This window comes from Lycorma delicatula, chromosome 2, assembly GCF_047948215.1.
Source record: "Lycorma delicatula isolate Av1 chromosome 2, ASM4794821v1, whole genome shotgun sequence".
NCBI lineage: Eukaryota > Metazoa > Arthropoda > Insecta > Hemiptera > Fulgoridae > Lycorma > Lycorma delicatula.
This window is the reverse complement of record NC_134456.1, coordinates 37,220,028-37,244,900: the sequence shown is the minus strand read 5'-3', so window position 1 is coordinate 37,244,900 and position 24,873 is coordinate 37,220,028. Positions and strand designations below refer to the sequence as shown.

General features: G+C 34.5%; 2 protein-coding genes across 2 annotated transcripts in view; both read left to right on the top strand.

Moving 5' to 3' along the window:
* The first annotated feature begins 87 nt into the window (after window positions 1-87).
* Window positions 88-13,516, top strand: eIF3h (eukaryotic translation initiation factor 3 subunit h). The gene is made up of 6 exons (XM_075358707.1): window positions 88-263; window positions 2,097-2,250; window positions 6,178-6,345; window positions 7,509-7,758; window positions 10,585-10,720; window positions 13,245-13,516. The coding sequence occupies exons 1-6, from the start codon at window positions 180-182 to the stop codon at window positions 13,461-13,463; spliced, it is 1,011 nt and encodes a 336-aa protein (XP_075214822.1). The 5' UTR covers window positions 88-179; the 3' UTR covers window positions 13,464-13,516.
* Window positions 13,517-22,742: 9,226 nt separating this feature from the next.
* LOC142319867 (uncharacterized) overlaps window positions 22,743-24,873 on the top strand; it is a 43,498-nt gene continuing 41,367 nt past the window's right edge. The window contains exon 1 of the mRNA XM_075357541.1: window positions 22,743-22,768. Coding sequence (XP_075213656.1) covers window positions 22,743-22,768 — 26 coding nt within the window. The remainder of the gene's footprint in view (window positions 22,769-24,873) is intronic.

Below are 24,873 nucleotides of genomic sequence, written 5' to 3'. Positions count from 1 at the left end.
GGTTTTTTTAATAACTTGAATTGATTTATTCAAAACATTTGTTTTTATAATTAATTCAGTTGGCTAAAATGTGTAATATAGTTGACATTACATCCGCTACCAATATCCATGAGTGAATGTTTGTAGGTTAGGTGGTGTGGTAGTTTTTCATAATATTTTTGTAATCGAGTACTTGAATAATGGCTGCTGCTGCTGGAAGATATAAAAGAATACCTGAAAATGATTTAGTTTTGCCAATCGAGCATGTGCAAATGGATGGTTTGGTGAGTCTCTCTCTATCTGTTTAGCCTCCGGAACCACCGTAAGGTATTACACCAGAGGATATGTATGAATGTAAATGAAGTGTAGTCTTGTACACTCTCAGGTCAACCATTCCTGAGGTGTGTGGTTAATTGAAAACTAAAGAACAACGGTATCCACGATCTAGTACTCAAATCCATATATAAGTAACTGCTTTTACTAGATATTGTGAGTCCTAGGCTACCTTACATATATAATTTAATTACGTCTAGGCTACCGTATGTTACAATTCTGAACAATAATTCATTCTCTGGTAATTTACAGGAGCCAGTATTAAAGTTCCAGTAGAAAAGCTTGATTTTTTTTTACCAGTAATTATGAAAAGAGGTCATATTTCAAGTTAAATTTTATCAGTTTATGTAATTTATGGTTTTATATATTTTTTTAAAAATTATAACCAAAATTGGATCCATAGTCCTTTCCCTGGACTTATCATCCTGCACATGCTTCTGTGTTTCTCATTTTAATGATAAAAATTCCCTAAATAATTTTTTAGAGGCATTGAATTTTTTCATTCTACAGGTCTTATTGCTAGTTAATTTTAAACTAAATCACACTTTGTCATGCTGTTCAACAAACAGTTATAACTGTAAGGTATTTAGGAAGCAACATATAATCCTGAATTTTTAAATTTCACTAAATATGGAATGTCTGTAAAATTTTTGTAGTGTACCACACATCAGTAAATATGTATTGGTCAAATTTTAAACTTTGTTCCCTTAACCATATTTTAAAATTTCATTTTTCCCCATTATTATATTTATTTGTCAGTAATTCAGTACTGTTTGATTTATTTATTTTTTTTTTTTATAAAATTGAGTAATTTTGTGAAATTACTTTTCAATTACTTTGAGAAGTTACTTTTGTATATAGAGAATTTAGTAAGATATGTAACGATAAGTGAGGGTATGCAATCCAATTGACAGCTGCAGACCACCTAGCCTTAAAGCAGATTTTCTCATTGCAGTAAACATGCTACACAATTTTTTTTGTTAATTGCACAGTTATATCAGCGTAATAATCGTACAGTTTACTTATGTACAAAACTAAATTTATTTTGTTTAATTTTTCATAAAATTAAATTTTGATTGATATACCCTTCCTAGCATTGCCACTCTTAACATTCTTAGTTGACAAGTTTTACTGTGTTGCGATTGTCAAATAAATAGCAATGTTAAGCTCCCATTCCCCATCCCTACTGTCATGGCCTCTTCTGCTTTGCCCCTCCCACTCTTAATGGTTATAAAATTTCTTAAAACTAATCCTGATTCTTTATTTAAAAAATTTTAGATTTTTAAACATTACATGGGATTGATGTTTATTTGTTCATTAATTATGTTGTATCCACTTAATTTTAATATATCCATTTTTTCTAGAATATTTAAAAGTTTCCATTTTTTTGTAATGCAATATTTTTTGGTTTTTATAATTTCATCAGGAGTATGTCTTTTTCTATTAAATGTGTTGCATAATTTGAATTCTTTTTCTTGTATTTATATGACTATATATAACTGTCTTTTTCTTCTCTATTACTTTTAATATAAAATATAATGTGAGTGGGAGGAACTTAACATCACTATTTATATTTGATTTTCCCAGCTCAGTAAGACTCAGTGTTAAATGTAGTTTTGAGAATGGAATACTTAAAAATGCATCAACTACAAATTTTAGTGACAATGCTAGGAAGGACAGAAAATAACCCTCAAATCAGTTATGATAATCCTAACAGAAATATAAGATATTGTGACAATTAAATTTTGATTGTTTATTATTTCTTTGTTTTTTTTTTTTAACAGGCTGTAATGAAAATAGTAAAACATTGCCATGAAGAATGCGCTGGTAATTTAGAAGTTGCTCAAGGTGCATTGCTTGGACTTGTTGTTGACAATCGTCTTGAGATAACTAATTGCTTTCCATTTCCAAAAAATTATGATGAAAGTGTTGATGAAGGTAGATAAAATCTATTTATTCTGTATGTCTTTAATCCTTACATCAGATGATTTTCTGATGTCTTTATGTTTCACATATCTTTCTTTCAGAAGACTTTTTAGTTATGATTATTTTTTTTCTCCGTGAAAGCAAGATTTTCTATTTCTATTTATTAAATAGAAGGTGGAAAGGTCAACTTTCCACCTGTCCATCTTGGAAGTCGGAGAAGGTGAAGCAGAGTATGGAATGTCAACAAGACTTGTCCCATAAGAGTGCAGCATCATCCTCTCCAGAGCCTGACAGGGGAGTTAGTGAAGAAGATTGACAGCTCAGCAGCCCCTCCACGCTCTCTGCTAAAGTAGCGGAAGAGCATAAAAAGGAGCGGCCAGGGAGGGCTGGTGTCAGTGATCAAATGTGGTGAATGACTGGATGAGGTGGTGGATGAATTGCTCACATTATGTGATGGACATGCTGTCTGTTAGTACAGTTAGAGTCCTGGTTTTCATTTTAAAGGATAGGGTTAGAGAGTTAGCAGGCTTTGCTTGTGGAGTGATTGAGGTGAGTTTGCAGTCTGATGGTTGTGAGACGGTGAGCCTGAAAGGGCTGCCGGCAATGTCATTGTCGGTACTTATATATTAACGCCACCGCAGCTACAGCTTTATTTTAAAATATAGTAGTCAATCGGATTTCGGTGGAAAATGGGCCGATATAGAGTTTGCATAGATCTCTAAAACAGGAGTGTTTTGATTATTTAAATAATAAATAATTGCAATAATTACTGAATTTATTAAATAAATACTCAAAAAATTACGGTGTTAATTAGTTAAGGTTAGTGAGTGTAGGTTAAGTTTGGTTAAATTATATTTATAAAATAAATAAATATAAATAACCATTTATTAAAATTAATAAAGAGACTGTTCATTTTCCACCGAAATCAGATTGACTACTTTGTTTTTAAATAAAGCTATAGCTGCGGTGGCGTTAATACATAAGTACCTCATTGTCACCAGAGCTACCTAAGCGACGCAGACAGAGATTGAGCTGGCTTGGCCAATGATGTTTAGCATAGAGGACATCTTACAGACACCCCTTTCTGATGAGCAGTTGGTTCGACTGGCCACAACAAGATAACTGGTGGATGTGACATCCACCAGTTATCCTAACGGATAGCTTGATTCAGTTCCCGCAGATGAGGATGTGTGTCATTTCATTGATTGGGATACGGCTGGCTCGGCCAGGCGGAAGAGTGTTAAGCCAGGTCAAGTATTGAAGGAGGTCTTGACTGTGATTCGTGATGAGTTTGCCCTTGCGGCTGGTAACAATGTGTTTTTCGATACTTCTGGTGAAAAGGAAAAGACTTTGAAGGATATACTTGGTGCGATTAGGCAGGTCTTGGTGGAATCCAATTTGCCGGTGTTTATGTTACCTGGAGGATGGCTGGAAGCTTGTGTGCAAAAAATCCTATTATTCCTGTACAGAGGGAGGCAGGAGAAGGTTTAAGGTGGAGGTGACCAATGACAAGGTTTGGCTTCATACAGGCGGCATGGTGACAGCTGTTCATTCTACTCCAGCTGTTGCGGACAGCGGTATGGTCATAGTTCGGCCACAGGGTAAGACGTATGCAGACCTTCTTCGAACTGTGAAGGAGTCTGTCTCTAAAGAAGAAGTAGGAGAGGTACTCCATTCGTAAGGGCTACAATATTGACTTACAGGTCCATGTGAAGGGTTCGGAAACAGCGGCTGGCTTGTGGATATTTTGCAAATGAAGGCAGTTGGTCTACAAGTTGCAGTCAAGTCCAGAAGGAATCAGTATACAATTGTTCATTTGAAGGACATTTCAGATGACATCACAGAGGAGGAGATTAAGTCAACCCTGACTCGGGTTCTTGGTGAAGAGGAGTTTGTGTTGTCCTCAATCTGCCCAGCTTATGGTTGTACTAAGAATGCTACTGTGATGTAAATGGACTTTTTGAAAAATATTATAGCCATTATATAAAAATTAATTTGAGCTAATTGATTAATTTTTTTTTTTTAAATCAAGCAAACAGAATTTCAGAATAAAGTACTAGGCAATTTGTTAAAACAAACAATTAAAAACATTCTTTTTTAAGGTGTCATTTAGGGATACTAGATCTTCTACTCCTTTTAATTATGATGTACTTTGTTTTTATTTTAACATTGAACAGTATATGTTGGTAATTAAAACATTTCATAAAAATGACAGTTGTTTTTTCATCACACAACAGATGTTTCAACACCATTTCAATATCTGTCAAAATTATGCAGTGTCATCACTCCCATTTTATTAAGTCTGGTGTGGAATTTTGAAAAAACCTTTAGCATTGATAAGAAGGCTCCAGTTAAAAAAAAAAGTATTCATAAATGCTGTTTGCATAGGGCAGCTGTGCTACAAAGCCCCAAATTGTCTACACATCATCATTCAGTAGATAGAGAGATAAACAGTAGGTAGATTTTTCATAAGGATTTGCACGTGTATCCAGATAAAACTCCATTACTACAGGCATTAAATGACGCTGATTGAAGTAATTATTAGAAGGTATGCTGCCAATTTTTAATGTTTTTTTAATAAATACTTTATTCACAATATGTTAATGAGTAATAAATTAAATTTGCATTTTCACAGATATATAAACAATTAAAAATTCCATCATCAGATAGCAGATAACCCTAATGAAATATATTGAGAAAACCATTGCACAGCTTCCTCTGGAAATAGTTGATCCATATTTCTTAGGACAGTAATGGGAGTGCTATTATCACCATCATACCAGAGCATTATGTCAAAAAGATAGAACACTTTTTGTCTTCCAAAAAACAGGAATACTTGTGATTGACTAGCCAATCCAACAATGAATGCAGCTTAATTTATAAAATCACCAGATCTCAGCATTCAGTTTTTCTTCTGGAGCTATTTGAAAGTAATTTATTTGGTTCTCTTCCCCATGAAACATAGAACTAAACGAAAAAATTCATTATGAAGCTACCAAACAATGAGTTCCAATGGTATTATATATTGCGTGATAGAAAAATTAGACTGCTTAAATTATGTGAATTGAAATGGTGAGAGACCGCCTTCATAAATGAGGCTTTATTTTTTTTTTTTTTTGCTGTAAGCAAACTCTGAAAAGTGTGAGTTATACCATCCAACTGAACATTTACTTTTACAAAATTATTTTACTCAAAATGTTTCATAAATTTAAATCTATTAACGGTTGAATAAAATAATTATTATATTTAATGAATTTAATAATTATCCTATGTTTCAATAAAATAGTAAGACAAAGAAATTAATCATTTGTGTAATTTACTTAAACTCTTGCTAGATGCTAACTAATGTTGCTGTAGTATTTTATTTTAATATCCATTTAAAATACAGTGCAAGTTGTATTCAAAACAATAGACAAATGTGTTGCACAGTTGACACTTAACAGCAGAGCATAAGACCATGTGAGCTAGATAGCTAGCTACATTCATCAGAATAAGCGAATGAGTTAATCCCTAATAGAATTCAATTCTCAAAATAGAGTTAATCTCAAAAGATATTAGACTTCCAAGTAATTGCCAAAAAATAATCTGCAGCATATGCCAAAATATTTTAATTCAATCACTACTCCCAAAAAAAAAGTACTTATTATATTTGTAAATCAGAATAACAAAAATAAACCATTTTGTAATAATTGTCTTATGGTTACAATCAAGATATGAATTGTTATATCATACCTTAGTATTCAATATTATTAAAGATTTAAAACTTTAAATTTGTCATCTGTTCATTATTTATTTCAATAAAAATGATTGCTTAACTTTGTTACCTTTTTCCTTTCTTTTTTCTATTTAAAAAACGAAATTATTTTACTGAGTTTCATTTTAAATTCAATAAGATATTAAATTTTGCTTTATATTTATTTAATAAGATAATTTTTTCAGAGGAATACCAGTTGGATATGATGCGAAGATTACGACGTGTCAATGTTGATCATTATCATGTTGGTTGGTACCAGAGTTCAGATGTTGGTAGTTTTCTTAGCCTTCCTCTTCTTGAATCGCAGTTCCATTATCAGACTTCTATTGAAGAATCAGTTGTTCTTATATATGGTATATTAATTATTAAGATTTAATTTACTTAAATGAATTATATTACCACTGTTTAGTAATAGGTGTTATAACTTTAAAAACATTTTGAATTTGGAAATTTGAGAGAGCATGGTTTTATAGTAGTGTTCTTAATGATTATATATTTATTCTGTTGTAATTTTATCCATTGTTATATATGGTACACAGAGAATATAATTCAATATTTTATCAAGTTTCAGTTCATATGGCTGAAACATATCACAGAAGCCATGCTTCTATGTCGCAAATTGAACAAGAAAATGTTGATTACTTTTTCATTTTTTCTTTTAAATTAGTCAAAGAAATATAAGGTTATTGCTAAAGTAAAAATTAGGCCAAACCGTACCTTACATAATCACAAGTTATTATCACTTATGTTAATTTTAGAAGGAATAATCAGTGATGATTTTTTAATAAAAAAAAAAAACTAATTCATCCTTCATTTTCTCAATAAAACTTAATCCTTTTTTATATGCAAGTTGAATTATAGATTCTCTATTAAATGTATTTATTGTGTATGCATGCATTATGGTATGAGTAATTGTAAAGAAGTTAATACAATTTTAATATTTCAAAAATACTCATTCTGTACAATATTCTGATCTTTTTTCTAAAGAGAGATTATATGTTGTTCTCAGTCACGACATATCATACATTTTAATTGATTTAAATTCTAATATTATGATATAACATTATATTTATTATTTACACATTGATTATTTTTCATTTGTTTCATTACAATTCTCTGTTCATATTTTGTTAGCCTTCACATCATAGAGATAAATTTTGTTAAATAACTTTTTAATAATTTGCCAGCTTTATCAGGAAATAGTAATTTACTTTTCAAGAAGTATTATGAAGGCATGTATGTGTGCTTGTACATTTATAAAAAATTAAGGCAGTTATACTGATCGTAAGAGAAATGTAGTGATTGGGTGGAAAAGCATGATATTGTCTTATAATCAACATCAATTCAAGAAGGATTTTTACAAAGTTTTTTGTGTAATGTGTGTATTTTTTTGGTGTAAGTATTATTTTTATCAAATATTTTAGTAATTATTCTGAAATAAAGATAATCTTAACTTTAGTTGATATTTACTTTTTATTTTATTAATTTTTTTTAATTCAATGAATTATTTTTTTAGACACTCAGAAAACTGGACGCGGTTTCTTAACATTAAAAGCATATCGTCTGACACCTCAAGCAATAAATATGTACAAAGAGAATGAATTCACTCCTGAAGCATTAAGATCATTGAAAGTAGGTTATGAAAATCTTCTGATGGAAGTACCTGTTGTCATACGCAATTCTCCATTAACTAATATTCTTTTAGCTGAACTTCGTGAACTTGTACCACCTCAGCAAGGAAATAATTTCCTAGACCTTGGCACTGCGTATGTATCTTTTTTAAGGTTGCATTATTTATTAAAAATAAACCATTACGGTCTTATTTATATTTCATTTATATAATAAAAACAAGTTAGTTTTTTATGAATAGGTAAAAAGAAAAATTTTCACTGAAAAGAAAAAGAAACTACCAAGCTAAGTTGAGAATTGAATCTTGGACTCATTCAGTAGTTCTGTTAAGTAGTCATCGAAGCACGGTTTACCCTGTCCAAACATATAATGATGTCTTATTTTATTAAATTCAAAAAACCTACCAGTACTTTGTTAAGATCTATTATTTGGACCATTGCAACCACTGATATGAGGAGTGATCAAAAATGTTAATTTTTATAAAAGAATTTACTTATTCTTCTTTATTGAAATTGCCCTCTTCAAAATAATTCCCAGAGATGTGACGCATTTATGACAGTGTTTCTTCCAATCTTCAAAACATTTGTGGAAAGCAATTTTTGGTATGGCCTTAATTCCCTTAGCAATTTTTTGTGTAACTCATCTATCGTCACAAATTGTCGTTTTAATGTTATTAAAACGACAATCTTAATAATAAAAGCAAGAGAAAGTCACAGGTTGCATTGTCTGGTGAATGTGGAGGCTGAGGCAGAATTATGATGTTATAATTGCCAATGTAAGCTGGAGCATTTTTATGATGCACAATCAAAGTTGAAGAGAAAATCCAAGAATTGTTTGCCTACAGTTGTGGATGTTTTCTTTAGCTTGCCTCACGTAAATGGTGTGAAACTTGTAAGTAATACTATTTGTTGACCACACAATCTTGTAAGAATTCATAATGGACGATGCCATCGTGATTAAAAAGAATAGAAAAACAATTGAAGAGAAGCTTAACATTCAGTTAAACTTGGTATCCTTTTTCCAGTCGGTTCTTCAAAAAACTCTCATTGGATGTGATTAGACCTTTGTTTTAATATTATAACCCTACATCCACATTTGTTTAAGACACATTTGTATAAGAGCCATTACAGTGCCTGCTAATAATTGTTCTAATGTTTTTGTAATGTTGCTTTTGTTTGAAATTAAACAGTTCTTGAACAAATTTTGCTCCACTCGTTTCATACCCAATCATTTCACTCTAACCATAAAAAGATTCCTAACTGTTTAAAATTTCTTTAATAATGATTTATGATTATTATTAATAATCTTCTTTCTTTGTCAATAGTTTCATCAGAGCATTGAACCCTTTTTGACTTCATGGCCTTCTTGTAACCATTTGTTTATGTTAGCTAACTATAACTATTTCTTAGTTATTACTTTGTTAATATTGTTTACTTATATATAAAACCTTACTTAAAAATGAGACCATCTCTTTTGCTGTATAGTATGTTTGGGAAAGTGTAGGTTAATCTCCAGTGCCTCTTCCCCTAATCAAATGTATTAATGAGCTCCCATCTCCTCAAGACTGTTTAGTACTGCCTACTACTGTGCCTTTAACATATTCTATGGTGTTAAAGCAAGTAGCCTTTTAGCAATTTAATTTTCAGGAACTAAGATGGAGAGTATGGGATGACTATCATTTGGTTTTCTGTCAAAAATTCTATTACTATTGTAAAATGTATTACAAATTCTATTTAGACAAGTGTAAATGGGCGCATAGTCAGAGCTAATTTTAGTTTTTTCATCACACATTTTTTTTCTTTTTTCCAACTGTCTCAAAACATTAAAATTAGTTAGAATTCAATCTAATATGAGGAAGAAAGCATTCTTGGTTAAAAAATGTCATTTATGTCAAAAGATACTAGCATACCCTTTGTTGTGCTTCATGCAACGCACTTCCTGTGTCTCTAGTGACTTCATTTGTCTCAATCTTTCTCCTAAGCTAATCTTTGTTGTAAGCTTTTATTATCCTGAGTCTTTAGATAGCATTTGTATATAACATTGTTTGTCATCTTCATCACAACAATTATCCTATCGTGCTTCTGTTAAAATAATATGACTTGAGGCAAAATTTTGCATAACAGTGCAATTTGTGTAAAGATTTACACATGTTCAAATCATTTTCATACACATACATGTTCAAATATTTGGATATAATTTCTTGAAAGACTTCATAACTGATGCCAACCATTTCATGGCTTGTTCAACTAAGCTATTCACAGAAGAGTTCCTAAATTTTATGGACATTTTCCTTTTAAAGTTCTTATGGCATCCACTTGTGTTCAGCCTCCAGTTCTTGTGTTAATTGAGACTAACATCATTGAAATGTATATACACAAAAGAAAGTTTAAGTCACTGAGTTAATGTGGTTAACAAAAATCTGTTGCCTGAATTTATTAGTCACTCCACATATTTGTATTAATATTTTAAGTTATAAAATTGTTTTGTATGTATATATGTACACATACATTGCCATCTGGAAGATTGACTGAGCAACTCGAGAGCAATGACCTTCATTGTTTCAGATGTCATCTCATTTATCCAGTGAATAATGTTTCTTTAAGAGAAGTATTCAATGGATTGGTTCTTTTGTTTTAATTATTAGTAAACCAGATAATGTAATTTATTAACATTATACCACTACTAGTTACAATTGATAATTTTATTTATCATAGTGCCAATTTTGAATATGTTTCTTCTGTTAAAAAATATTTTTGTATAAATTAGTTCATGTGATACTTTACTTCATTTTATCACTCAGTTAATAGTTAAAAAAAACTTTTGAATAATTGTCATTCTAAGTTCTTTCAGTATACACAGTCATTTTTTATATTTATTATATTTAGAAAATTAATTTAATTTAATTAATAATAAATTAATTATTTATTTACTAAATTAATTAATTATTTCTTATTTTGTATTAGGAGTGTGTTGGAAGGCCAGTTAAGAAGTTTAATGGAACATGTTGATGATTTGAATCAAGAAGCTATCAAATTTAATAGATACCAACAACAAGTTGTACGGCAAGCTCAAGATAAACATCGCATGTTAGCAAAACGAGTAAGTCTTGAATCTTTTATGTTTCCATTAACATATACTTTACATAAACTTGACTAATCAACAAAAAATTGAAATTGATTATACTCAAAATTTGACTATAATAAAAAATCAATTTTTCATCATTTATTTTAAAATCTATATTTTATAAATTGATCTATATGGTACTCTGAATCCCTACAATCAATTTTCAGTCTAGCTAGAAAAGTCTAGCTTCGTGTTCGTCACCGTCATTTTCAGGCATAAATTTTTCTAAATAACTTTAATAGTAGGCGAGTAATAAAACTGAAGTAGATAAATAACCTGTTATATTTTGTAGGATAATTTTTCATTTTGTAGTTAATTGAGTCGCTGAATAAATTAATTCTCTAAAAGATAAGACTGATTTTTGTTATCATTTACTTGGCTCTCCTATTCCCAAGATATCAGCTATTGAAGATAAAATCTTATTTTACTGAAAGTTTCATAGGCAGTGACTGCCTTAAAAGTTGTCTCCAGTTTCATGTTAGTACTTTATCTCAATTTGTATTTGTTTTTCTGTTCAGAAACAGATTGCTCATGAGCAATATAATTTTTTGCAGCACAAACCTATTTTAACCAAACAAAAAATAAATAAGTAAAAGGACTGGGACAGAAAATTTAAACTCATTCCGCTTTCGGTGAAAGCTTTTTAAATTTTTTTTTTTTTTTTTTTTTTAATTCCAGTATTAAAATAAAATATGAAAATTAGTTTTCTTTTTAATCGGATTACAGAGGTTTTATGAAAATAACTGAGGAAACATTTTAGCAAAATATTTCTAGCAGAATTGTTAATGAATTTCACAATAACTTTTTTTGTATTAAATTGGGATTTCATTTTTCCCATCCTGTGATAAGTTTATGATATGATAAAAAAATCATAATTGATGATTAATCATCAGTCTCCTCCAAACCATCGAATTCAAAACTGCGATCTGCTTAGAAAGATGTCATGTACTGATGCTTGGACTGCACTGAACTTTGTAGATAATAATTTCACCTATAACAGTGTTGTATTGGACAGATAGTTCGTTACTGGTACAAATACTAGGTACTGAACCTGTTTTCTGAAAGTTGCGAAAAGTCAGTTAATTGTTTGGGATCTGGAATCCTGCAATTCAGAAAATGTATTACGTATTTTACTATAGCGGCTGTAGCATTACCATTATACACATCCAAAATGAATACCATATCAGCATATTCCTTTGCTCTAAATAAGTATGGCATTACTTCAATGGCAAAACCAATCATGTTCAAACTAAAATTCATAAAAAAAATCCTTCGCTAATGACAGCACACTTCATAATACCTGATATTTTTAATGTACCTCACAGAATTTTTGAAACACTAATACAGTATTGCTAGTCAGCTGTTGTTATTTTATTCCAACTTTGAAATAATAATTTTTCAAATAATTTATTGTATTTGTTATTAATCATAGTTATTTTTTATTTTACAGTTGTTGAATAATTTCTTCTTTTTTTTAATTTAACAGTAGATTTTTTACATCACTAAAAAAGTTTTTGGTTTTTATTTACATTAATGTAAATAAATACTTTTCTTTCAAATGTAGTAATGTACTGTTCCTAAATAAAATTTGAATTTTTCTTGGTTTTATTCAACTTATCTTACAACATTTTGTTCAGAGTTAAATTCTCTAAGTTTTATTTAAAAGATTTATGTATTAATTACCTGTTTATTGTATGTCAAACATAAAAAAACTGTTTTTTATTCCCAATTTGGGAATAAGCAATATTAGTTTTCACCCCAGATGGGGTGGGTTTTCAGGTTTTCACTCATTCCACCATTTAATTAACATCCTAAATATCATTATGACCTTTCACAAGCTATAATTCGCAAACAAAGCAATTTAGAACATATGTTTACTTAAACATATTCCATTACTTTCATGTAGAATAGGTAATGTAGAATGTGAGTAGAATAGGTAATGAAAATCCTGGGAGGACTTCATGATAGGGTGTATCATGTATTTGCTGTATGTTGTTAATTTCAAAACTTATTAGGGACTTGTATTATTCGGGTTTTTTTTTATTTTCCTGTCAATAAAATCATGCACTTGGTGCTTTTTTACCAATTTCTAAATTTTTATTCATGTATAAATGAATGCATTCTGAACTATCAAATTCAGGTAAATGTACTGTTACTTATACTGCCCTCTGTAATAATTAAGTAATTTTGAATTTTAAGGAATCTTAATTTCACAGTTTTATTTTATGCATAGTTGATTGAATGCATCTATTTCACATTAGAAATTCTAGATTACCTTAATTATTATTGTTGTCAAGTTTTTTTGACTCCTTATCTGTTAATAAGCTGTTTGAATGTTGGGCATTAATTCCTTAAAACTTATTTTTATTTACTAAATATTAATTTTTATAGGCAGTATTTTACTTGTACTTTTGTGTTGGGTTTGTGCTCCAAGATCTACTATGGTAGTTTACCTTTTCACCTGTTATGTATTTTAAATTGTGCTTTGTTTATTTTTCAGGCTCAAGAGAATGCAGCTCGTCAAGCAAAAGATGAACCACCATTACCAGATGATGATATCAATAAGATGTTCCGGCCAATACCAGTGCCACCAAGGTTATCCCCCATGATTATGGCTGGACAAGTTGATGCTTACAGCCAGCATATTTCACAGTTTTCTTCGCAGTCTCTTGCTAAATTATATATTATGCAATCATTACAACTTGATAAAAATAAGTAAAGAAAATATTTAAAGATTGTATGTAATCACCAACAATAAATTTTTGAACAGTTTATTATCTTATAAAAACAATTTATTATTGTACATGTCCATAAATCATTTTATCTAATTTTATATTATCTATTTATCTAAATCTAATTTTCCAGAAATTATGTTGAACTTTAGTGTATTTATGTTAATAAATCATGAAATCCTTTGAAACAGGAAATTACTACTTGTAAAGGAAGACAAGAACATTATTCACTAGTAGAAAAATTATTCACATCAAGAGAGAGAAATTTATGTGAATGAAAACCTATAGAAAGGAGCAAGAAAGAATCGTATTAATAAACCAATTTTTCATCAGGTTCAATACATTATAGATAAAACAATAAGATACTGTATAATTATTTTTTAATGAAAGGTAACTTTAGTACAAGTAAGAGATCTGCTTCTTTAAAGACGTCTTAAAAAGTTGGAAAAGTTAAATCTTTTCTTAATTTTGTTAGGTATTTTATAAAAAATCTAGATTAAGAAAAAAAGTTTTTTTAGAAAATTGTTATTAATCATAGAAATTTTTAATATAAAAAAGTTATAACTTATATATGTTTGTATCACCATATATTTTTATTTTCTGTAAAGCGTAATGTGTAGAGGTTTAATATAAGTTACATATAAATATATCACGCAATGTATATCGTAGTTAGTCTAAAAGAGTGGCAACCACTCCTGGTCCCAAGTCCCTGTTATGAGCAAAGGGGTCTCTACCCTTAGTCTTACTAGCACTGTTTTAGAGCGGGAGCTGTAATCTGTAACTGTGCTGATCTTTGATTTCATCCAGTAGCGGCGAAGAGGTGCAAAGAGTGACAGGAGAATACAGAAGGTCTCCAGCTGCCCGTGGCTCGTTGCAGGTAGTTGTCACGCTCATGGGCTTGTGCCCAATAAGCCTTCTCCGACCATGACCGATGTTAGGGAGGAAGCCTAGCTGGAGGAGAGAGCCAGAGCATTTTCCTTCGACCTCCTCAAACACTGGTTCTGACAATGATTGTTCAGAAGTAGATGTGGAGGTGACCACCTGGGAAGTATGAATCCACTTAATAAAGAGGTTTTGCAAGCCGGGAGCAGGCCTGGCAGCTCTGCCTCGTTTTAGCCCATGATGTCTTAGCAACAATATGGCTTGTCTTCCTGTCTAGCAAACCCCAAATGTTCTGGTGCAGCTACCAAGAGGAAATATTGTCTCATCTCGAATTCTTCCAAGTGGCTTTCACGGCTCTTGTCGAGCAAGTAACTGCAGTTCATAAACTGGCCCCAGCCCCAATGCAGCCGTGTAGGTATGCTGAGGTGGTTATGGGCAGACATGAAACCAGCTGGTCCAAGAAACCTAACTTACGTTTGTCAGCAGAGCAGAGGGCTTGGCTGTGTCCAGCAGTCAGCTAAAGAAAGATCTCCAGGTTGCCCTTTGGGGTGAAAGGTCTTAAAATCAGGAACATAAAAGAGACTGACAAAAAATTAGTTATGGTAGCAGGCAATTAAGAGAATCCACGGCAGTTAAGCGATTGAATGTAAAAATAGACCCAAAGAGAATGCGTAAGCCCCATATTATAGTCTATGATATTGACCATAACCTTACCAATGAAGATATCTTGTCCCTCATTAGGGAACAGAACTGATTTGGATGAAGCCACGTTCTGGCGGGACCGCAGGTTGGCCTTTAAAATGGATAGGCATGATGCCCAAAAATATCACTTAGTTTTTGAGGTAAGTTCTGGTCTCTTTAAAAAATTTACGACTGCAGGCAGACTATTTATCAATTTAGAGTCCTACCGAGTAAAAGAGTATGTGGATGTCCAAAGATGTTTCAAGTGCTGCAGATATGATCACAGGGCTAAATTTTGTAAGTTTGCCTTGGTGTGTGCCCATTGTGGCAAGGAGGGCCACAAGCGTGATAATTGTTTGCATAGGTCCAAGGATCCAGCCTGTGCTAACTGTTGAAGGGATTGCACAAAAATCATGAGCACCCAGTTGTTAGTAAGTAGTGTGGCTGTTACATAAAGGCCGTGCACTGTACTTTAATTCCTTAGATGGTTAGGTTCAGTCAACTAAATGCCCAGAGTGCTTATTTAGTCCAGGTTGAGTTAGAAGGTTGTAGAGAGACGGAACCTGGATGTTGTCCTTCTACAGCACCCGTATGTAATTAGGGGAGATCTGCCAGGCTATCACAGCTGGAAAAAGTTTTCTGTATGTCTGCTATTCTGTGCAGGAAGTCGCTTGATAGTGTCTATATGGCAGGTTTCTGACGCGCATCAAGTTGTGGTCAGAGTTGCCATTCGCAGACAGAACCTTACAGTTGTTAGTTCAAATTTCCATTACAGGGATCCTACTGAGGAACACCTAGAGAGATGGGATAGGATCCTTCGTATTGTGAGCAATGATCTGATACTTATTGGTGCCGATGTTAATGCGAAGTTGCTTTTCTGGCACAACAGGATCTCACTGATCATGGTGGTGGCTTAATTGACAGTTTCATCACGCAGCACTATTTTAATGTTGCAAACCAGTTGGCCATTTACGTTGGTATGGTTAATGGACGAAGGGCCTTTTTAGGTACAAATATTGACATCACCATTGGTAGGGTCCTTTGACTGGTTTGTGGTCGATGACTGTTCTAGCAATCATCGGTTGATACTTTTTGAAATAGCAGCCACTTTTTGATGAGCTGCGCAATGGCCATGAGGGACACTTTCCTTTTCACCGGGGGTGCTTCCAGCATAGGAAGGTGGACTGGCTTAAATTCTCCTCTTTGTTGGAGTCCAGACTGGAGATTTTTTCTAGAGACCTTGATGACCTGTCATTAGATGTCCTGGCAGAAAATTACTTTTCTGTGGTGGTTGCAGCAGCTGAAGCCACCATTCCTAGAGACACAGGCCGAGAACATATATCTGGTTGGTGGTCTCGGAATCTGACAGCAATGAAACAATCTGTGAATCGACTCAGAAAGGATGCGCAATAAGAGTGTGATCACGATCGGCGTACGGCCCTAACTACAGATTACCGCAGAAGGAGGACTAGGTACTTTCATAGCATTAAACCCTCCAAGCGTAATTTCTGGTGCTCATTTGTTCAGGAACAAGGGAATAAAGACCTTGGGGTGTTGTGTATAGAGCCCGTGGACATAAGCGCAGGAGATATGTCCTCTTTATCAGATTTGTCAACCTGCGAGTGTGTAGAAACTGATAAGGACCATATCCTTAATATTTTGCTGAATGATTTGCTCCTGGATGACACTAGATAGGTGAGGTTTCATACCACCAGTGTGTCAGGTGGGAAGTTTTCAAGTGCAACTTACAATTGTCTGAGATCACTGAGGTGGAGATGCGCCAGGTGATCTGTAGTATGAAATGGCACAAGGCCCCCGGATATGATTGTAAAACAGTGGAGCTCCTCGTCCGAGCGCTTCCAGTAGTCGTTGGTCCTCTAACTGGAATATATAATAGGTTGCTCTTTGCCGGCCACTTTCCAGCATGTCGGAAGTGTGGAGACTTGTAGTTGTTGTTCAAAGGTGGCGACAAAGATCCTACAGTTATTCTTACCATCCACTAACGCTCTTGCCTGTGATTGGCAAGGTTTTTGAGAAGGTCGTATATTTGCGTATTAATGTTAGATTGGCCACTGATCATTTGCTAATTGACAACTAGTCTGGTTTCCGACCAGGCAAGAGCACTGAGGATGCCATTCTAAAGCTGATGGATATAGCTTCCTCTAGTCCATGTAAATATGTATTTTTTTTTTTTTTTTCTTCAGTCATTTGACTGGTTTGATGCAGCTCTCCAAAATTCCCTATCTAGTGCTAGTCGTTTCATTTCAGTATACCCTCTACAACCTACATCCCCAACAATTTGTTTTACATACTCCAAACGTGGCCTGCCTACACAATTTTTCCCTTCTACCTGTCCTTCCAATATTAAAGCGACTATTCCAGGATGCCTTAGTATGTGGCCTATAAGTCTGTCTCTTCTTTTAACTATATTTTTCCAAATGCTTCTTTCTTCATCTATTTGCCGCAATACCTCTTCATTTGTCACTTTATCCACCCATCTGATTTTTAACATTCTCCTATAGCACCACATTTCAAAAGCTTCTAATCTTTTCTTCTCAGATACTCCGATTGTCCAAGTTTCACTTCCATATAAAGCGACACTCCAAACATACACTTTCAAAAATCTTTTCCTGACATTTAAATTAATTTTTGATGTAAACAAATTATATTTCTTACTGAAGGCTCGTTTAGCTTGTGCTATTCGGCATTTTATATCGCTCCTGCTTCGTCCATCTTCAGTAATTTTACTTCCCAAATAACAAAATTCTTCTACCTCCATAATCTTTTCTCCTCCTATTTTCACATTCAGTGGTCCATCTTTGTTATTTCTACTACATTTCATTACTTTTGTTTTGTTCTTGTTTATTTTCATGCGATAGTTTTTATGTAGGACTTCATCTATGCCGTTCATTGTTTCTTCTAAATCCTTTTTACTCTCGGCTAGAATTACTATATCATCAGCAAATCGTAGCATCTTTATCTTTTCACCTTGTACTGTTACTCAGAATCTAAAATGTTCTTTAACATCATTAACTGCTAGTTCCATATAAAGATTAAAAAGTAACGGAGATAGGGAACATCCTTGTCGGACTCCCTTTCTTATTAGGGCTTCTTTCTTATGTTCTTCAATTGTTATTGTTGCTGTTTGGTTCCTGTACATGTTAGCAATTGTTCTTCTATCTCTGTATTTGAACCCTAATTTTTTTAAAATGCTGAACATTTTATTCCAGTCTACGTTATTGAAAGCCTTTTCTAGGTCTATAAACGCCAAGTATGTTGGTTTGTTTTTTTTTTAATCTTCCTTCTACTATTAATCTGAGGCCTAAAATTGCTTCCCTTCTCCCTATACTTTTCCTGAAACCAAATTGGTCTTCTCCTAACACTTCTTCCACTCTCCTCTCAATTCTTCTGTATAAAATTCTAGTTAAGATTTTTGATGCATGACTAGTTAAACTAATTGTTCTGTATTCTTCACATTTATCTGCCCCTGCTTTCTTTGGTATCATAACTATAACACTTTTTTTGAAGTCTGATGGAAATTCCCCATTTTCATAAATATTACACACCAGTTTGTATAATCTATCAATCGCTTCCTCACCTGCACTGCGCAGTAATTTTACAGGTATCCCGTCTATTCCAGGAGCCTTTCTGCCATTTAAATCTTTTAATGCTCTCTTAAATTCAGATCTCAGTATTGTTTCTCCCATTTCATCCTCCTCAACTTCCTCTATAACACCATTTTCTAATTCATTTCCTCCGTATAACTCTTCAATATCTTCCACCCAGCTATCGACTTTACCTTTCGTATTATATATTGGTGTACCATCTTTGTTTAACACATTATTACATTTTAATTTATGTACCCCAAAATTTTACTTAACTTTCCTGTATGCTCCGTCTATTTTACCAATGTTCATTTCTCTTTCCACTTCTGAACACTTTTCTTTAATCCACTCTTCTTTCACCAGTTTGCACTTCCTGTTTATAGCATTTCTTAATTGCCGATAGTTCCTTTTACTTTCTTCATCACTAGCATTCTTATATTTTCTACGTTCATCCATCAGCTGCAATATATCGTCTGAAACCCAAGGTTTTCTACCAGTTCTCTTTATTCCGCCTAAGTTTGCTTCTGCTGATTTAAGAATTTCCTTTTTAACATTCTCCCATTCTTCTTCTACATTTTCTACCTTATCTTTTTTACTCAGACCTCTTGCGATGTCCTCCTCAAAAATCTTCTTTACCTCCTCTTCCTCAAGCTTCTCTAAATTCCACCGATTCATCTGACACCTTTTCTTCAGGTTTTTAAACCCCAATCTACATTTCATTATCACCAAATTATGGTCGCTATCAATGTCTGCTCCAGGGTAAGTTTTGCAGTCAACGAGTTGATTTCTAAATCTTTGCTTAACCATGATATAATCTATCTGATACCTTGCAGTATCGCCTGGCTTTTTCCAAGTGTATATTCTTCTATTATGATTTTTAAATTGGGTGTTGGCAATTACTAAATTATACTTCGTGCAAAACTCTATAAGTCGGTCCCCTCTTTCATTCCTTTTGCCCAGCCCGTATTCACCCACTATATTTCCTTCCTTGCCTTCTCCAATGCTTGCATTCCAATCTCCAACTATTATTAAATTTTCATCTCCTTTTACGTGTTTAATTGCTTCATCAATCTCTTCGTATACACACTCTACCTCATCATCATCATGGGCGCTTGTAGGCATATAGACGTTAACAATCGTTGTCGGTTTAGGTTTTGATTTTATCCTTATTACAATGATTCTATCGCTATGCGTTTTGAAATACTCAACTCTCCTCCCTATCTTCTTGTTCATCACGAAACCTACTCCTGCCTGCCCATTATTTGACGCTGAGTTAATTACTCTAAAATCACCTGACCAAAAGTCGCCTTCCTCTTCCCACCGAACCTCACTAATTCCTACTATATCCACATTTGTCCTACCCATTTCCCTTTTTAAATTTTCAAGCCTACCAACCTTTTTTAACCTTCTAACATTCCACACTCCGACTCGTAGAATGTTATTTTTTAATTTTCTGGTGACCCCTTCCTTAGTAGTCCCCACCCGGAGATCCGAACGGGGGACTATTTTACCTCCGGAATATTTTACCAAGGAAGGCGCCTCCATTATTGCTATGTGAAAATGCAGAGAGCCACATTTTCTTGGAAAAAAAGCAGCTGTAGTTTTCCATTGCTTTCAGCTGCGCAGTACTCAGAGGACTGAGTGATGTTGATACGGCCGTTTAAGTCGTCCTGACTCACGCCCCTAACAACTACTGAAAGAGCTGCTGCCCTCTTTCAGGAATCATTCCTTAGTCTGGCTCTCAACAGATACCTGTCCGATATGGTTGTACCTTCGGTCCAGCTACTCTGTATCCCTGAGCACTCAAGCCCCCTCACCAATGGCAAGGTCTCATGATTCATAGAGAAATATGTATTAGGGGAACGGAACGCAAGAATAGCAGTAGTTTCAATATTTCTCCCTACAGATCACAGACCCTGGACAATGTCCCTTACTGCTGTATATTTTTATAATCGGGCGGATTTTATCGATTATTTAGTAGCGGTTATAAATTTTAAGTTTTATTTATGGACGGATTTGGTAATTTGCGTTCCTATCTGTATGGACCATCGTGAAATTTATTTACTGGTTCTGACCATGAGAGACTAAGCTTTTGAGCCTAGTAATCCCGGTGTGATTCCCCTTCAGTCTATCCGCTGAAGTTCTTTCGGTACCAGCACCTAGGGGTTAGCAGGAGTGCACTACCGGAGCCCTAGTTATTTAGAGGGAGAAATGCGCCCCCTTCTCCGGAGGGAGTTGCATATGTTGACTAAATGAAATTGTGGTCTCTGCGTGGGATGTTGTCTAGCTTTTTATAGTTTTAACAAAATTTAATAGTGAAAACTGTCACTTTCACGGACGGAATTTTCGTGCGGTTTCCATTTGTAGGTTATGCAATATAGAGGCTCCTAAGCCTGGTTTGTCATTTTTTGTCTCTCATACCGCCTCTTCACGGTGGTTCGTTTAATATGGCATGAGGCCGTTTTCTTATACCCTGTAGAGTATGATCCTCTTGGCAGATGGCCATGTTCGGACACAGCCGCTTTCCCGAATAGTCTGCGTGCCTGCGCCACCCCCATCTTGGATACGGTGTGTAGTCCCGCACCATAAGAATTGGGAGGACGTATAGCTGAAAAATGAGCAATTTGGTCGCCAGTGGATATGGGCTGGCACTGTTCAGTACTGGATATAGTGAAGCCCTGACGGCCTTTGCCCTTTGGTTCGCATATTTAACATGTTCTCCTAAGGTAAGCCGTTTATCCAGGATTACTCCCAGGTACTTGACTGTTTTCCCAAAGGGGTTTTTCTCTCCTGAGATTTCCAGCTGCCTAGCTGGAGCACGTGTCTTGTATGTGAACATCACTGGCACCGATTTTTCACCATTGACCTTGATTCTCCACATATCGAGCCACAGCTCTACTAAATCTAATTGCCATTGGAGTCTCTCGATCGCGTAATCTACACTTCCTAATGTCCTAATGGGATGTTGCCGACGTCACATGGTCATGGACACAGGTAGCCAGAAACAAAGCAGAACACCAACACACACTAATGCAGAAGCACTATTTAACACAACCTTTCACATTCACTGAGACTATGTATTAGGGACTTTTCTGGACATATACGGGACATTTAACAACTTATGGTGGCCCTCTGCCCTGTTTCATATGCAGAAGAGTAAGTGTACACAAAATGAATTAGAAGTGCTCTCAAGTTATTTCAGCCATCAGACCATTTCCCTACATGATGGCGGCTCTGAGGTTTGTAAGACCTTAACTAAAGGATGCCCTCAGGGCAGTATTCTGAGTTCCCTTCTGTGGATCATAGATTCCATAGATATGATGCATAGATTCCATATTGTGTGTAAGGTTGTCATGTTGTCACTTATGCTGACAACGTGATGCTACTGATTGAAGGGGATTCGCATAACAAGGTAGAGCTCCAAGCTGCTCATGCTTGTGACACATTCTGACTGTGGAGTCTCCAACACAGATGATTTTCAGCTCAGAGAAAACCACAATGATGTTGCTTAAGGACCAATTGGCTGCTTCCCAACAAATCCAGGTTCAGATAGCTGGTCTCCCCATTTGGTATGTTACAGCTCAAAAATACCTTTGATGAGAATTTTCGGTTCAAGGAACATCTACAGTACGTAGCAAAAAAGGCCACTGATGCTTTTTATGGAATCTATACAGTCATTCATCCTGATTGGGGGTTGAATTACCATATGTGTATCCTTTACAAAGGTGTTGACAAAGCTATTATGCTGTATACTGCGCCTGTCTGGACTCACCACATGGCTTTTAGGTATTGTGCAGACATTTTGCTGTGGGTCCAGGGACTCTTCTTGTTGGCGATTATAGAACAGACTCGCAGGAGGCAGTCTGTGTTATAGCCGGAGTCAAACAAATAGATAGCTTGGCTAATGAGCTTAAGGAACACTACATTTCCAAGGTAAATAACCTATTGAGGTCAAAACAAAAGCAGGAGATTGAAGACTGGGGCCTTGCGTCTTGGCCGGTCAGGTGGGATGAATCCCCCACAGGTCACACTACATGCATGGTATATTTCCCATAGTGTCTGATTTAGGTGCGATTGGATGGGTCTCCCCCAATCGGTATGTCTCCGGGTATGGTGCCTTTCAGGTGAGTTTGGCTTGGTTTCATTAGGTGAATTTGCGATAATGCCCAGATTGTGAGACTGATGATACAGTGGGCCACGTCCTGTACATCTGTCCCCAATTCGAGGTCGAATGTTCACAACCTGTTAGGGAACTTGAGAGAATGCATTCCTTTCTGGATCTCCGTATTAACTGGATGATCTGCAAGGAGTGGTCTATAGTGGCTGGTTTTCTTCACACCCTTGCAGTATGTAGGTCTGCAGAGGAAGTTTATTTGTGGTAGGATCCTGGGTGGCTAGGGTTCCGGCATAGTAGACATGGATTGGTTGAAAGTAGGCACATTGGCATCATGCCAGAGTTATATTGGTATTGTTTATGATTCGATTTGGGGCTCCTGGTGGTGGGGGTGGCTGTGCCACCGGGGTATGGTAACCCATGTGACCAGGGGCATGGCTTCCCTCTGCTGGTCATGACTTGATAATGCCATGCAAGACATCATATGAGACCGAGTGGGGGTGTGGGATTTGTCCCTGGCTCCTGCACAGACTGAAATGAGATTGCATTCCCCTTGTAAGGTGATCTAAATTGGTCGACATATTTGGGTATAGGTCTGAATTTCTATGTTATATGTTTAATTATACTGGTTGGATGTTATTAGAAGAGAATTTGATTATGTTAGTGTGGGTAAGATATGTACAAATTATCCCACTATAGACCAGAGTAATTCCTATCTTTTGGCTTCCAGTTGTGATCTCTTCTAAATATTTTGTACATAACTCCATTCACTTAACCCAGTAATTTTCTGTTGCTGAAAATCATTTTTTCATGGGATATCACCTATGATGTCATTTTTTTTAATATTTCAGATCAAGACTTTCAGTGGCATCTTCAGGAACAAATTTGATTGGAGAGATTTTATAAACCTAGAGTATTCCATTCTTGGCTGAAAAAATCTGGAATCGGACATTAAGAATGGCTTGTCATGATTTAACTGCCAGTGGCTTGACTCCCATATGTCCAATCTCTTGTGCTAAACTGCATTCATGAAGACTTCTGAGAATCTCTTGATAATACTATTTATCAGCAGTTTCACCTTGTATGAACTAGTGCTACATATCTCCATGGTATTAAAAGTATCACTTTAATAACAAGCTCACTTGTTCTGGTTTCTGAGTTGCACCTATACACCCAAATCAGTTTTCATAAACTTTACCACTTGCACACTCCAGTATTTTCTGTTAAATATCAGCATCCATTGCGTTCATACAGACAGAAAGAATTATAATTCCTTTGTTCATAGCTCTTTGAAAATATATATCGCCAGTAATTTCACCGACAAAGGAGGCTTGTAATTAACAGAAAAAGGATCTTCAGAAAGCCACAGTTTCCATATAATTTTAAATTGAGTTAATTAAAAGTTCTTAAATATTTTATTTAAATCCACCAGATTGGTCTAGTGATGAATGTGTCTTCGCAAATCAGCTGATTTTGAAGTTGAGAGTTCCAACATTCAAATCCTAGTAAAGGCAGCTACTTTTATACGGGTCTGAATACTAGCACACAAGTAATACACCTCGCAAATGGTTGACCTGAGACTGTACAAGACTACACTTCACTTACACTCATACATATCATATCATCCTCTGAAGTAATACCTGACAGATTTCCGGAGGCTAAACAGAATAAAAAGAATATTTTATTTACTGTAAGACATTTTGTCATGCAATAAATCATATAATTTGCAAGATTTTCTTAATGCAGGAAAGGACCACAGTGCACAGTAAAACGTTCAAACATTTTCCAATATTTAATTATTTACACATATTAAAGTAATGATAATTACTTTAAGCTAGGACAGAGTAGTAGTTTTAGGGCACTAAGCAGCAACGTGTTTATTAATCTCTCTCACTGAATTTCTACTGAATACTGCATTTGCTGTGTGGTTTGTAAGAGATTATTACTTTATCATTATAAAAAAGTGAACTAGTTTTGTTATTAATACCTGTTGAATTTTTTTTACTGAATTTTTGAAACTATTTATTCCCATCAACAGTCCGTTCCATTTTTATTTAGCTATTCATCTAAGTTACTGTATATATTAGCCCAATTATATGTATCATTAATGATAAA